This window comes from Apodemus sylvaticus, chromosome X (genome assembly GCF_947179515.1).
Source record: "Apodemus sylvaticus chromosome X, mApoSyl1.1, whole genome shotgun sequence".
NCBI classification, from domain to species: Eukaryota; Metazoa; Chordata; class Mammalia; order Rodentia; family Muridae; genus Apodemus; species Apodemus sylvaticus.
The window spans coordinates 31,454,109-31,470,604 of record NC_067495.1 but is presented as its reverse complement, the minus strand read 5'-3'; the positions used below and the strand labels follow the sequence as shown (position 1 = coordinate 31,470,604).

General features: G+C 38.9%; 1 protein-coding gene across 1 annotated transcript in view; it reads left to right on the top strand.

Annotated features, from left to right (window-relative positions):
* Positions 1–16,496, top strand: part of Adgrg2 (adhesion G protein-coupled receptor G2) — a 112,536-nt gene that overhangs the window by 47,304 nt on the left and 48,736 nt on the right. Inside the window, exon 3 of the mRNA XM_052171661.1 lies at positions 6,942–7,060. Within this exon, the coding sequence (XP_052027621.1) occupies positions 6,943–7,060 (118 nt within the window). The 5' untranslated portion in view covers position 6,942. The remainder of the gene's footprint in view (positions 1–6,941; positions 7,061–16,496) is intronic.

The window sequence follows — 16,496 nt, the reverse complement described above, 5'->3', positions numbered from 1 at the left end:
GCAGTACTTGGGGTCAAATCCTGGCACCTTGTGTGTATTAAGCAAGTCCTCTGCCTCACCCAGCATTATTACGTTTCCTTTCTTTTGAGACTCAAATAGTGATTGTTTCTGGGCTTTATTTGATGTAAATTGTCAAAATTTTATGAATAACATAAATATTTGTTTTAACAATTTAAATTAGAAGAGTCCTATAATGATTTACAGAATAAATAATACATACAATTAAAATAGATACTCATAAGTTACTGTTAGAAATAAGGTTTAAATGTCCAATAGGGTTACAAAGATAGGAGATATGTAAGCTGTGATTTAAAGTAGGAGTTGATATGGTATAATAACAAAAACAAAAAGGGGCCACAATATTGGTTTGGGAAGGGGGGTGACTTTCCCAAGAATCCGTCTTCCTCTGTAGCATGATCTCCTGAGACATCCATATCATGTGCTCTGACTAACTCCCACTTCGACCCCCAGTGCAGGTCAATGTCCAAAAGGATGCATTTATCCAGAATCTCTGTTCTAGTTTTATTTCTGTTGTTGTGATAAGTCCTGCTTATTTTCTCTACTCTTATAGAGTTCAGGATTCCCTACCTAGGGCATGGTGTCACCCACGGTGGAACAGTTTTGTCATCTCATCACAATCAACATACCCTCCTACAGACTAACCTGCTCTGAATAATCCCTCCTTGTGGCTCTCTTCCCAAGTGGTTCTAGACTGGGCCAAATTGACAATTTTAAACCACCACAGTTTCCTCTCCCAATTCCCCCCTCTATATAGTCATAGAATTATTTTGTAGCAACGGATTCTGTACCAAATCTATTTAAAAGTCTTTTATGAGTGGTTGTTGCAGGGATGGCAGTGAGGTGATCTCTAATTCTCAATAGAAGATCATATTGTATTGTAGTGCTTTTTTTTTTCTTGTTTTAAGTCAACCTGAACCTCATCAGCAATGAAAATAAAGTTCTTTTTAAATTTACCAGGTTTGAAAAACATTACAATTTATCTAACCATACCAACAGCTACTGAAAGTAAGTAACTATTAACCCTCAAGGGTAAGACAAATTTATTGAACAATCAGGAGCCTCTAGCATGGGATCTTGTATATAAGAGAACCTCAGAAAATATATGAAAACTAAAGGATAAATGAAAGAAATTATTCCAAAAATATGTTCAAACTCAGCATTAGAGTGCACTGTAAACTTTATATTCTGACTGCTTATAATCGCAGCTAAGGCTTTGACTCTGTGATGTTCAATATATTACCTCATTTAATTCCTTTAGAACCCTATGAAGCTGGCCTTGTTGTTACTTCCATTTCTTCAGCTGCAAGGTTTACATAAGTTAATGGACAGCTCAAGGTTATACTTGTAGGAGGTGGAACTGGGATGCCACAGTTTGCTCGCCCCAGCATGCTCTCTTAACTCCATGTTTGCTGGTTTGTGCATGTTCAACACATATGTACTGTGAACTTTGGGGGAAGACCCTGAAGGGTGAGAGGAAAGAGATGAAGTGGACTTTCCCCTTACCTCTAGTAATTCAAATGGACACTCAGAAGTGTGGTGGGGCAGTGAGGAAGTGTGCAAGGGAGCTGAAAATCAATTCTTTCTCTCCAGTTTCTGAGTATGTGTTTGCTTGCATAATTGACTTCCAATTCTGCACTCTGGTATCAATTCTCCTTTTAAAAATAAGAGTTTCTTTTTTCTGCCTCAGAAAGCTCTTAAGGCTTATCAAGAGCATAATTTTCTACTGTGTAGACTAAACACATCATTTTCATTCCATTTGCTCCTAGGGACATGAAGCCTTCACATACATACTGGCTTGAATATGTGTCACGGTAAATATTACACACAGCTGCCATTCTGGAACCACGCTCACACCAGCAGTTAACCCAGCTTCTGTCATCCCTATGCAATTGATTGCGGGTTTTTTTTTTTTCCTTTTAGAATATGTGCTGTTTCTTTGACTACAGAAATCCCGGCTTTAGTTCCTGGTGACTTTATCTTCAAAAAAGAAATTTGTCCTATATTCTGTTTACTTCAATGTATAAGATTTGCGATTGTTGTTATGCATTTCTGTAACAGAAAGTTCTATCAATTACTCTTTGCGTTTGTGTGTGTTTGTCTGTGTGTATGTGCACACACACATGCATACGTGTATACATATATGAGACAAAAACATGAAGAATTTCCCTTGATGCTGTGAAAATGAATTAAGATATGCTCTACTTTTTTCTTTTGCCTCTTTGAATTTTTGTGAGACTAAAACTTTTGTTTCCTAAATAAATTTTCTTTGTGGGAAGATTTTTGAGACTTAATAGTTGTACATCTTCAGATTTAATCATTCTTGTTCTTCCAGCTCCCTCCAGGAATTTGCCCATTTTGTGTAAAATTTTTTTAAACCATTGAATGAAATTGTCATTGAGATCCTTTCATCTGTTGTTTTGTGTCTATAGCATTGGCATGATATTGCTGTCTGGCTCTCTTAATTAGTTGTTCCTTCCATCTGCATTTCCTTTTACTCTGGCTCTTGATTTTACCAGTGTTGTCTTCTCAGAAAATAGCTTGATCTTATTAATTCTTTACTTGCTGCTTTTTTCTTAGTCATCATTATATGCTTTTATATTATCATTACTTTTTTCTTAGGATTCTTATTGTTATTTTCCAACTTTGTTAACAGGGACCTTAATTTATTAACTTTAAACCTTATGTATAGCTAAAATGTCTGTGTGGCTATATCCTCGACTATACCCCATGTTTTGATACACAGTGTTTATATTATTGATCAGGTTAAATTGGGAAGGAACTGTCTTGTTTATAAAGTGATGTTTTTGTTTCAAAGGATAATTTTTCTGATATCAATATAACTATAGTATTTATTTATTTTTCTGAGACAGTGTTTCATATATCCCAGACTAGACTCAAAGTTGAGCTTGTGATCTTCCTGCTTCTACTTCTCAGTTGCTGGAAATTCAGGCCTAGACCACCATGTTTGGCAAAATAATCATTTATTGTCAGTACTGGGTATTGAGGCCAAAGCCTCATACACACTAAGCAAACGCTCCTCCCCTGAAATGTATCCCTAGTATTACTTTCCCTTGGACCAATGTTGCCTTAGATTGTTCCCATCTTTCACTCTCAGGCTTTTAGTAACAAGTTCTAGTTGTGCCTTGGCAGTAGCACAGAGCTGGTGGTCGGGTTATGGTTTTTTTTTTTTACCTATATATGCTTGCCTTTTTTTTCCTTGGTTTTTTGGATTTGGTTTTTTTGAGACAGGGTTTCTCTGTATAGCCCTGGCTATCCTGGAACTCACTCTGTAGACCAGGCTGGCCTCGAACTCCGAAATCCGCCTGCCTCTGCCTCCCAGAGTGCTGGGATTACTGGTGTGTGCCACCACCGCAGGGCTTAGGCTTACCTTTTAATGGAATTGTTTTGTTCATTTATATACAATGAATCATTGAAGTGATCATGTATTTAAATTTATCGTACTCTATTATTTTTCTAACTATTCCTAAGTCTCTTTCCCCTCTTTGTGTGTCTTTCAAATTGACTATTTAAACACTATTTTTTTTCCCTCTTTACTCTTTAGGAAGCTTGATGTATCATTTCCAGTTTCTTTTCCCCCGTTCTCCTTTCCTGCCATAACCATACAGGGAACTGAAAATCCAGGCTCTATTCTATCACTGAAGTGAATCCCCCAACCCCTGCCATTTCTATTCTTTAATAACTTATATAGTTACTGTAGTGCTTTGATAGCTGAGCATGCTCTCTCTTATTATAGCTACTTGGAAGACCGAGGCAGGATGATCATTTGACTTCAGGAGCTCATCATCAGTCTAGGCAACATAGCAAGACCTAGTACTCATCCCTAAAACATGCAACATATCAATTCAACCTCTCCATATTTAAAGATAACTACTACCTTTAGCCTCATCTAGGATGAATGCGAGGTCCTTTGAAGACTTTAGTTAATTTTAAATTCTTACTTTTTGTCTCTACATTATTTTATGTTTCTTATATATTTGGTAGATACATGCATAGATACATATCTATACATATATATCTCCAGTACTAAAAATAAGTTACACACACACACACACACACACACACACACACACACACGATATGGGCTTTTATAGGGTTTTTTTTTTTTTTTTTTTTTTTGAGACAGGGTCCCATAAAACCCAGGAAAGCCGTAAGCTCACTATGTCACCATGTAGCCAAGGATGACCTTGAACTTCTGATTCTCCTCCCTCCAGCCTGCAAGTGCTGACATTACACTTGTATTTTATCATGCCCATATCTTCGGAGTGTATACTAACCACCTTCTTTACGTGTCTGTTTCTTCTTGCATCTCAAGTCTAATGTTTTCTTCCTGGATATGTATTTTTTTCTGAATATGTATTTTAAGATTGATTGTAAGTGAGGACTCCTTTTTGGTGGAAAGCAAACAAAGAAACAGAAAAACAGTTTTTGACTATTTGAAAATGTCTTCATTTTGTTCCCATTCACAAAAGGTATTTTCACTGGGAATAAAATGATCTTTCACACAGTGCAGGCAATATTACACTGTCTGGTTGCTTCTGAGAACAGAGTTGCCAATGTAACAGTTGCTCCTTTGAAATGTAATGACCTTATTTTCTCAAGTAATTGTCAAGATGTTTTTTGAAAATCTTGTTTTCTCCAGTTTCATTATGCAGTGGCTAAGTGTAGCTCTCTTTTTATTTGCTTATTGTAATTGCAATTCTGTGGGCTTCTTGAATCTGCATTAATGTTTTTCTACCAGTTTGGTTCAAATATTGAATTCCCCTCTCCTCTCTTTGTTGACTTTTATCAAGTCTATTTTGGCCTTCCGGTTCTCTTCTCCATAACTCTGTACTTTTCTTTCAAACTTCCCATCTGAAACCCAAGTTTGCCTCACTCGACCTTGCTATTTACATTACGTTCCTGGTTCCTACTGAATCTTCCATTTTGGCTAGACATCTTTAGTATTTTATTCATGGTTTTAAGTTGTTTTTGGCAGTGTAAATAACCTAGCTTAGCCTATTCCTTTGATGCAGGAGATATTTGGATGGGTTTTACAAGAGCTTTGTCAGATAATGTTCTTTTATCAGAATTAAGATAGAAATTGAATTGTGCTATCTATCACTCATAATTTCCTGGTTCCTTTTTTTTCTGACTCCTTTGGAAATTGATCGACCTAAATCAGTCATATTTCCCCTGCATGTGCTTGCTTTGTCTACAATAAGGACCTCTTCACTAGCTTCCTTTTAAATGTCTTCTTGTGCTAGTCGTCTAAGCCAACACTTAGGACTTGGGGTAAATATCTTAAAGGAATGGGGTTTTCTAGAAGATACTTGTTATATTTTGTTACACAGGGCAAAATATTACTCACTGCATATCCCTTGCTGTTGTGCTATAATTAAATTAAGACAGTTAATTGGGAATTTCAGAATAGTCCTCACTCAGGCCTGCCATATAGTACTTCTCTTTAATTCTTTACCTACATGAAAATAAAATTTCCACGCTAAACCATACAATGTATGGATTTTTTAAATGTAATCCTCTTTTGAAGGCAGTCACTTCATGATCTAAGAAATTATCAGGCCATATCAAGGAAAGACTCCTTGTCCTGGTACTGTTGTAAGTAGTAAATGACAGGATTCTATTTTTGCCCCTTTGGTTTTTCAAGACAGGGTTTCTCTGTGGAGCTCTGGCTGTCCTGGAACTCACTGTAGACCAGGCTGGCCTCAAACTCAAAGATTCGCCCTGCACTACCTGACCTTGCACATACTAGAAAAATATAAAATGATTTGCTGAATGATTGGGTAAATAAAAGAATGAGAAGTATAGCCAACATTTGCAGAGTAGTCTTAGTACCAGAGATCTCTCCATTACTCATCGGAGTAGTTCTATCAGGTTGATACTATTATCCCAGTTTGCTAAATGACACATGTGACTATTGGAAGTGCCTTGTCCAGTGACCCTGACATGACATGGCAGAACTGGGAGCTTTGAACTCATTTTCACCATGGCATGTGCACACATAATCTCTAGTTTGTAGAGTTGTTGTAGTGCCTAGATTCCTTGGGTACCTTGACCAAGAGTTCTGCTAGCTGGGACTATGAAGCCTGGTCATAGTAACTTCCCATCTGGTTGTATAGGAGTGCCTTCACTGGGTCTCACTGTCTCTTTTTTGTTCCTTCTTCCTCTCTCAGTTTCCCTTGTCAGTCTCAGCAGGGTGACATAGTTTTAGCACTTTTAGTTCTCCCCATGTGCTGAGCTCTCCCCAAGTCTGAGCCCTGTCTCCACCACACATATTGTTCCTGGTTACCTCCAATTCAGTCTTGATGTCTTAATTGGCACATATTGGTTCTCGATTGGGAATAAGTAAGTGAATGGTACATGACTCTTTTAAATTAGAATCAGATATAAACTTTGCATTTGAAAATGTTGCCATATTGACATTAGAAATATAAACAATGACAAGGTAATAAGTCATTGTAAGGAAGAAATGCAGTGTAGTTTTTGTTTGATAGTATAAGAAATAAAAGAGGTAGATCATTTAGAGGTGTCTGTGATGCCTGCTTGTCAACATTGTCTGTAACCAGCTTTATATAGTGGTCATTTATGTATGAGATATTTTAGTTGTTAATTTAGTCTTTTGATATTCTGCATGCATTTTCCTATAAGTCTACAAGGACTGCCATGTTTATCATTTTAAATATAACATCTTAATGGGTGAGCCTCCCTGGATAACCTGGGTTTTCTTTTTCTTAGCCAGTGCTCACCTGACATTGCTACCTCTCTGCAGGCACACTACAGTTTGAATTATGGCACTACTAAGAAGGCAGCCTGGAAGTGGTCTCATTTAAGGAATGACCTTTGAGTCATTGTTAGGATTATGACAGCTGTGATGATCTGTTGTCCCTCTTATTTTGTTCCAGGATGCTTTTCTCTGGTGGGCAGTACAGCCCTGTTGGCAGACCTGAAGAGGTTTTACTGATATACAAGATATTCCTTGTCATCGTTTGTTTTCATGTCATTCTCGTTACATCTCTCAAAGGTAAGGTGTCAGTTTTCCTACCTTCCTTCACACAATTATTATGGTTGTGTGTGTGCTTATGATGGATGGCAGTATATGTCATAACACATGTTGGAAAGTTAGAGAAAAACTTTATGGTTCCTTCCATCTCTATGCAGGTTTTAGGGATCAAACTCAGGTCATGTTGCTCACAAGGCAAATGCCTTTACCCACTGAGCCATCTATCTCTCTGACCTTTCCTTTATTTTTTTATGTCTATCTTTTTTGTATGTACGTTTTGTGTGTTTTCATAAAGTTTAGCATAGTAGTATATATGTATATAATAGTTATCATCCTTTACATTTGTCTGTTTGTGTGTGTGCCTGTATGTTTGTGTGCATTCAGAGGACAACTTATTTGATATGAGAACTTGTTCTCTCTTTCCACCATGTGAGTTCCAGAGACTGAACTCAGGTTGTAAGACTTGCCTTTACTTGCCAGCCCCAGCAGTTACCACTTTTAAAAAGACTTTGTTGGTATTAAGTACAATTATAGTTTTGGTGCAACTATCACCAATATCCATTTCCAGGATATTTTCGTCATCCAAGTTACTATGGGTTTACCCGGACTATAATATCTATTATTTTAGTTTCTATGAATTTGATTCTTCCAGGTACCTCACATAAGTGGAAACATAGAATATTTATCCCTTTGTGTTTGATTGATTTCATTTAACAGCTTTTCAATGACCATCTATGTTATATATAGAGAGAGATAGATATAGATATGGATATCGATATAGATATATATCAGGATTTCATTCATTTTTAAAGGCTACATATATTCTATTGTATGTATATATGCCATGTTTGTTTATTCATTCATCTGTTCTTGAATATTTTGCTTGTTTGTCATTTAGTTGCTGTAAATAATGCTGCTGTGAGCCTAGGCAAGCAACTATCTGACTCCCTCTCATTTCTTTGGGGTGTATGTATACCTAGGGTTAGCACTGCAGGGTTCGTTTGCATTCTTTGAGGACCTGCCAGCCTGCTTTTTTGTAGTGGCTATACAATCACATTCCTACAAGCAAAGCACATGGATCCCAGTTCCTCCACAGCCTTGACAACACTTACTGTTTTCTTTTGTTTGGGTGGTAAGAATGAAGTAACATCTTACTGTGGTTTTGATTTGTATTTGCTTAGTGATTAGTGAGCTGAGCATCTTTGGAGAAGGGTACTTATTAGCCATTTTATCTTTACTTGGAGAAATATCTATTCGTATCATTTCCCATTTTTAAAAAATGTATTTTTAAGTTGTTGGCTTTTAGCGATTTTTTATATGCTATGGTTATTAATCCTTAGTAAGATTTGCAAATACCTTCTATTTTCATTCTCCATGGTATTCTTTCATGAATATAAGATTTTAATCCTGATGAGGTCTAATTAACATATTTTACCTTTATTGTCTATAATTTAGTATCAAATCCAAGAAATTCCCTTTGCCAAATCTAAAGTCAGGAAGATTCCCTACTATGTTTTCTTCTAAGAATTTTATAGCCTTAACTCATATTTAAACCAACTTTGATTCACTGAAAGTTATCTTTGTGCCTATAGCTAGCCCATTTTCCTATCATCATTTTTTGAAAAGTTGTCTTTTTTTTCCCTTGAACAGTCTTAGCATCATCTTTGTCCAAAATCATGTGATCAAACATGAGGATTTATTTTGGTGTTTGTCTTGAATAGTATCAACTAGAAGGGATTTCCATATAGAAATTAAAAAACAATGCAGTCAAATGAAGTACAAATTTTTTTTTTCAAAAAGGGGGTGTCTTTGGAAGCTTATGAAAAATGGTGGCCATCATCCTGGCCAGTATTTAACAAATTTTGTTTCAAATTTGGCTTATGGTGGGGGCAGAATCATGATTCAAACTCATGTCCTATAACCACAAAGTTTCTATGTGTACTCTGTATACAACATTTCTTTCTATACTGCATCAAACTTACTGTGTTGCCAAAACTGACTCCTGATTTTCTGGCATCTACCTCCCAAGTGGATGCCAGATTACAGCTGTGTACTCCCATGCCTGGCTTGTCTACAGCCATCTTAAACCCTCTGCTGTCTGAGACTCTTCCTTGCTTGCCACATGTGCATCTGTACAGTAAAAATAAATAGCAGTAGAGCCTGTAATGATGAGAGTCCCTGAATATAGGTTGGTTCAGATTACCCAGATACCTCAGAGCCACATCTCCCATTAAAGAATTGAGACAGAGGGATGAGAAGTTAAAGGCCACCCAGAGTTATATAGGACCCTGCTGTCCCCAAAAAAGAAACTTGTGTTTTCCTCATCCCTTGACAGCACAGCATTCATCATTGTCTCCTAAAGTTCCCCAGTTGGATTATGGACTCATGCCCATAGTAGTCATTTGCTCCTTAATGTCTACATTTTTTTTGCTCCCCTCCCTGTTTCACTCAAATGCTCCCTCCCTTAACTTATCCAGGTCACCTTCTCAGGTCTGCTTAGAAACACATTCCCCTCCAACATTCAGCCAAATACTCCTTCCTCTATCAAGCTGAAAAAGAGATTTCACAAATCTCTTTCTCTGGTGTTCCCTTCTCTCTTTCTCCCTCCTGATCGGTGCCACCTAGGATTGTGTTGACCGTGAACTTGTGGTGCACTCTTGGCCTTTTGGTGCATGTTCAGTGCCAGGTGGGAAAGGAGAGTGAAGGGATAAGAGGTTGATGAATGTAGGGAAAACTAATGCAGACTTGGAGCCTACTCTGAGCCAAACCTTCCTAGTGCTTTGTAAACATTATCTCATTTATCTCTCATCCAAACTCTTCATGGTAGGTAGCTTTTTCACCCCCGTTTATGGATGGAAAAATTGAGCATCTAAGAAATTAAGTAATTGGAGATTTGCCATCAGATTCTGGAGCTGATAGCATGTACCCTTAGCCAGGCTGCCTCGGGTAGTCAGTGTTTGAGGCTAGAGTTAAATGTGTCACTAGGACCTGGAGAGGAAGAAAGGGAACACTGGGGTTACTAGAAAGGAGTGGCTCCCCAGCTCTAGGATGCAAACACAGTAGCTTCACCCTGGAAGCCTGAGAGATGACTCATTAGCTTTGGTCAGCAGGGAGAGGTGGGTCTGGCACTCTTGTGAGGCCACCAGCCAGCCAAGAGAATCCTCAGAGTTTAACACATCCGGTTGTCTAAGATGACACTTGCAAGAGCCATTTCAGTCTATTAGAAGCCCAAATCAGTTCTGGTGGTTCACTACTCATCTCCATTCCCTGGTTCTCTAATCCTGGGCTAATGCCTTGCTTCGTTTTGGTTTTTTAAAGGAGGTTCTCCTTTTAGGTACAACTGTTCTATTTTCCAGAGGGTGGATGACATAATAGTGGAAGATGGTTATAATTTCATTCCTGCCAAATTGTCTTGGAAACAATTACACATTTGAAACAGCTTGGTGATCTCATAAGCTATAATCCCCAACTTTCTCTGGGCTGGGTCTAGAGATCTCCCAGTGCTGCAGATATTTCCAGTGATAAGTTGCTTTACAATTCCCCTTCTCCAGGCTTTGCTGTTTTTCCTCTCACTCTCTTACACTTGATTCTCCAGTGTCCTTTCTTCTTGTAAGAAAGATGGTAATGAAGCAGTAGGTGGGCTGAAACAATGGTCCCTGTCTTCTTTGGAATGGTCCTCGACTATCAAAAGCAATGCCAAGCTCCTTACTCTATCTCTACCTTCTGCTTATAAAACTGAAATTATAAATTTCACTATGGCATTGATCAGGTAGATGGTCAGCTAATTTAACAACTCCCCCAAGTCCCTAGCCCTGTACTCAGGCATGAAGTAACTTCTGTTGGGCTCTGATTCTCCCTAGAAGGTAAAATGATGACAAGGAATTCTAGTGCTTCTGAATAGATTATAGGGAGCTCTGATAGCAGAGGGCACTCTACCCCACTATTCACATAAATTCCTGTAGGGACTCCTTGAAGGGCTTATATGATAAGCCTCCAACAACTGGAGTGGGGGCTGCCCCAACTCTGTTGCCCCTAACTGAGCTGTCTTGTCTGCCTTCAGTGGGATAGGATGTGCCTGATCCTTCAGTGACTTGATGTGCCAGGGTAGGTTGGTACCAGCAGGGGGCCTCCTCCTTTTCACAGAAGGGGAGCAGAGGATGGGAGGGAGGAGGGGGGCTATGTGTGTGGAGGGGACTGGGAAGAGAAGTGGGTTGTGGTCAGGATGTAAAGTGAATAAATAAGTTCACAAAAAACAAAACACAGGACAAGTATAGAAATGAGGAGAGGAGGAACTGAATTTAGACAAAAGGGAAGCTCAGAGGTGCTTTCACTAAGTCTCTCTCAGCTCTTGTGTTGTGGGAAGGAATTCTAAATGGCCCTTGTGCTCCAAGCAGGCAGCTATATTGAAAGCCACAGACAGGGACAGGACAGCAAAGATTATGGCATGAAGATCCTAGACAGACACCAGCTGAAGGATGTAATAGATCCTTGGTGATTAGAGCTAAGTGAACTTAACCAAGGTTAGGTAAGATTCTAAGTAAAAAGGCCATGGACTCATTAGGTGTGGCTTTCAGCACTAGGTGCCAATTAGATACTGAGGGTGAGCGTGATAGTTATGTTTTAATTGCTGTGACAAAATATGAGAAAGAAAGAGGACTAGATTTTTTTCTTTTTCATTTTTTGGGTTGGTTTGCTTTTGTTTTTGATTTCTGACTCATAGTTGCAGGATATAGTCCATTATGGCAGAGAAGTTATGGCAGTAGGACGTTAGACAGCTGGTCACATTGCACCCATAGTCAAGAAACCACAATGATTGCTACTGTTTAGCTTCCTTTCTCCTTTTTATTTACTCTAAGACCCTGATCTCTGAAATGGTGTTGGCTACATGTAAGGTGGCTCTTCCTACCCCCAGTTAACCTCAGACTTCTGGTTCCAAGGAGATTGTAGATTTTATCAAGATGACATTCAAGATAACCATCTCAGGGAGGAACCCTCCAGGATGAGAGAGATCTCTGCAGAGGCCACTGAGAACTCCAAGCTGAGCAGTAGATGAACTCACAGGTTCACACCCCTTTTCCTTTAGAAAAGAATAGGCCTTCCAGAGTTATCAACCAAACATGGCATAACAAGTTACAAAAAGATTAGGCACAAACCCAAATAGAATCTTTTTACAGTTTTTTTGAGACAGGGTTTCTCTGTAGTTCTGGCTGTCCTGGAACTCACTCATAGACCAGGCTGCCCTTGAAATCAGAAATCCATCTGCCTGTACCTCCTGAGTGCTGGGATTAAAGGTGTGTGCCATTGCTCAGCTAGCTTAGAGATATTCTAAAGCATGGGCCTTTCCTCACAACTCATGTATCATCAGTGTTATAGTCTAATCCACTGAATTTCACTAGAACACATGCTACCTCGCCAAACTTATATAGACTTCAGTGAGGAAGTGGTACATTGGCAAGGAGACCTATTGATAGATATGATTTCCCTCCACATAGGATGCATGAGTTCACCTCATGGTCCATTGAAATTAAGTCTGTCATTCTTTGAGTTTATCTGCCCAGTCTTTAGATGCTCAGCTCCCTAATTCATTGTCCTTAGGTTCTGCCTTGGACACAATGTCATTCTGAGAATTATATGTGCTATCTGTGTTGCTTATTATCTAACACAGGTTCTCAAACTTGGCTATTCCATGGAATCACTACCACTGCTCTGTGTCCCCAGCCCCAAAGTCATAGAATGTTTTTGTTTTGTTTTGCTTTGTTTAAATTAACATGTGTAAATTTTAAAGGTGGTTAAAGTTACAATGAATCTCACAAATCTCTTACCTTCAGACTTGGTAAAATTTTAGTGTGGCTTGTGCTGGCTGGTAAAGGCCTGGCCCTTAATAGAAGTTTCAGTGTCTATAGAATCTATTAGTAATAGCTCATAGTCTAAATGTTGACAACAGTAGCAGGAACAACATGACTGCATTCTTCTAAGTCTTCATGATTTACAAAATACCTTGCTATATGCTATCTCACTGAGGTAGAGAGACTTTTATTAATCTTCACTTTGAAAGTGGAAAGATGGGGGTTGGAGCTTAAGCAAAGAAGCAACTGGGTAGGTTATCTTGAAATCAACAATACCAAGATCTAGAAAGTAGTGCCCCAGAACTCTGTGTGTGCTAGATGGCCAGAAGTGTTTATTTGGACCTGGGACAATTTGAGTCACTTCCAAGTTCATACAGCTATAGAGTGGATGTGCTAGGACTCTAAAACTTGTTTTCTTAACTGCTTCCCCAGTGTTTAGTCACGGAGGCACATGAACATAGTTCTTATATGACTTTGTAATGATTCATTCTGGGATGGGTTTATAGCCCTCCTCCCCCAAAGCACTGGGTAAAGATTAAGAGAGGCCCAAAGGAATGAAAGCCATAGTATCACTGATTTTAGTTACCAGGGATTAGGCTAATGTTCCAGGGGAGTGTGTCAGTAAAATATACCTTGATAGTGGTACACCCTTAGTTCATTTAGCAAACGATCTCATGTGAATAAGATCATAAGCCCATGAAAGCAGCCCACCAAGGTATGTTATAGATGCTTTCACAATGATGTTATGGCCGTCATGTTTAGTCATGTTCATGGTGTCTTGTTTGGTCCACAAACCTTCGTCTGCTTTTCTTTTAGAAATTCAGCATTCTGTCATGGGACTATAATATTCAGTAATGTATCAAATTACATTTTTAATTCAAGGAGAACAATGAAAATATAAGATACTACTCTTGCTTCAAGAAGTAAATTTAAATGGCTTGTGATGGTATTACTAATTGGATAGATAAGAATTGGCCACACAGCTTCATTGCCTTCCAACTACATGGACATTTTTGGTTGTTGTTAATATGAAATATGCTTTGTTATTAATCAAAGCCAGATCAACAGTACCACTAACAAGTTCTGTGTTGGAGGGGTACGAGCAGAAGACAATGAGTTTGAAACTGAGGCCAGAGAATTTGCTTTGTTTTGTGCTATAACTTCAGCACCTGACACAAGTAGGCCTTCAAAGTTTAGTATTAAAAATAAACCAGTAGGACATATCTGCTATTTCTTCAACTTGAATTAGGTAGAGTTCTTATGGATATTCTCACTAACTGAACATTAGAGAATAGAGAGGCAGATGCTTGCAGCCAACCATTGGACTGAGCTTGGGGTTCCCAATGGAAGAGTTAGAGAAAGGACTGAAGGAGCTGAAGTGGTTTGCAGCCCCATAGGAATGAGACATAACCATGAGTGAGTCAGTTTTCCTGGAACACCAAGTCTCTCAGTCACACTGGTATGCTCATTCATATCCTGGGAAGACATGGTACTGGGCACTTTAATCACACAGGATTATCAAGCCAGAGTTACAGACTCTTAAAATTGAAGAGTTTCAGATTGGATATTCAAAGTGGACAAGAAGTGCCATTAAAATAATAACAAAACAAAACAGACAAAATACCAAGCACTTGGGAGGCAAAGGCAGGAGGATCTCTGAGTTTGCGGCCAGCCTGTTCTATAGAGTGAGTTCCAGGATAGCCGGGGCTACACAGAGAAACCTTGCCTCAACACACACACACCCTCAAAAAACGCCAAGGTAAACTAAATTATGGATGAATTTGCAATGATTTTGTGGCATTCGTGTTTAGATTTTTGCACGGTGTCCTTTTGGACCATAGGAAAAGTCATTAGGACAGAAACCACCAATTTGCAAAGGCCAGAGGCCTGATAAAGGTGTTCCACCCATAAGTACAGCAGCAAGAGTTAAGGGTTAAATGTGGCATCAAAACAAAGGCTACTATAAAAATCCATCTCTTCCAACAAAGTAGGCTTTTTTCTCTCTCTTAAGCAAGACTATCCATAATTTCGGCCTTTTTAGTGGTTTTTACCAGCACAGAGTTGTTAACAGATCTGGCTCATTATATGGTAGCCCTGCTCTGGAGGGGCCATAGTTTGGTTGCTTGCTGGCAACAAAGCTGAGAGGGTGAATCACAAAGAAAAGGAAATTCATATTCAGGCTGAAAATGGAAAGGACTCCTTCTATTCACATTGATTGCTTGAGCTTGTCACTGTCTTGACAAAGAATAAGAGAGAAATGATGGTTTGGGACAATGATTTTGCCATTAACCTTATCCCATCAGTAGTTTAATGGGTATTGATTATTGATTGGTACCCTCTTTAGATGTTTTAAAAAAAATACTTTAAAGGAGGAAGGGGAGGGGTTGGGGCTCTTAGGGGAGGGGGCATATCGGGAAAGGTTTTATCATTGGCAAGTAAATGAAGAAGATATTCAATAAAAATAAATAAATTAAAAAAGTATTAATAAAGGGAAAAATACTTTAATTGAAATAAAATTACTTCACTTTCTCCTCTCCCTTTCCTCCATCCAGCCCCTTCTATGCTCCCTACTTTCAAGTTGATAACCTCTTTTTCTTTGGTTGTTATTGTTACATATATATGTAACAATACACATATGAACATATATGCACAAATATATAAATACACCATACCCCTTCTTGAGTCTCTTCTTACTAACTGTATATGATTTCCCAGGCAGGCCCCTCTGCATTGAACAATAAAGGAATTCGCCCCTGCAGGGAGGCTAATTCACTTTCTCTCAGTACTTGTTAGTTACCTGTAGTCCATTGTCTAAGGGTGGGACCCACAATTACCCCTTCCACATTAGTATGTCCATTGATATTGCTGTTCTAGTCTTGTTTATGCAGCAGTTTCTAGGAGAGACCATCTCACAGAAGACACCAGAGTTTCTGGTATTCTGAATCTCAGGATCTTTCTGCCCCTTCTTCCTCAAAGTCCCCTGAGCCATAGATATAGGATTGTAATGTAGATGTATCAATTGGGGCTGAACTTCACATAATCTCTTGATCTCTATTTAGTGTCCAGTGTAGTTTTCTGTGGTCTCCATTTGCTGCAAATAGGGTTTTTTTAGGTGAGGGGTGATAGCTACACTTACCTGTGGGTATCAGGATGAGATTTAGAATGTAGTTAGGAATTATGCTATTCCAGCAGAGTAGTGGTAGTAATTCTAATGGCTATGGCCTCATGAGCCTCAGTAAGCTGCCTAGGTTTCTAGTACCAGGCATGATTTCCTTCCTGTTGAGTGGGCCTTAAGTTCATCAGACAGCTGCTGGTCACCACCAGCATGTGAGTGTCAATTACTGCACCTTTATGCGTATCTTCCCATTGCTGGTCACTGTTGTGGTTCACAGGCATTGCAGCTGGGCAGGACTGTATAATAGCCTCCTTCCCTTAGCAGCCTACAAAGTATTTTCTGGTACCATGGAAACTAGACCACAGGAAGGGGGCTTTCATGTCAGACCCACCTTGAACAATTCCTGTATTGTAACTGTGTAGTGTCTTCAACAAAAAGGACCCACCTTTAAACCTTGAGAGTCAACCAAGGCCTGCATCAGTAATCTATATTGTTT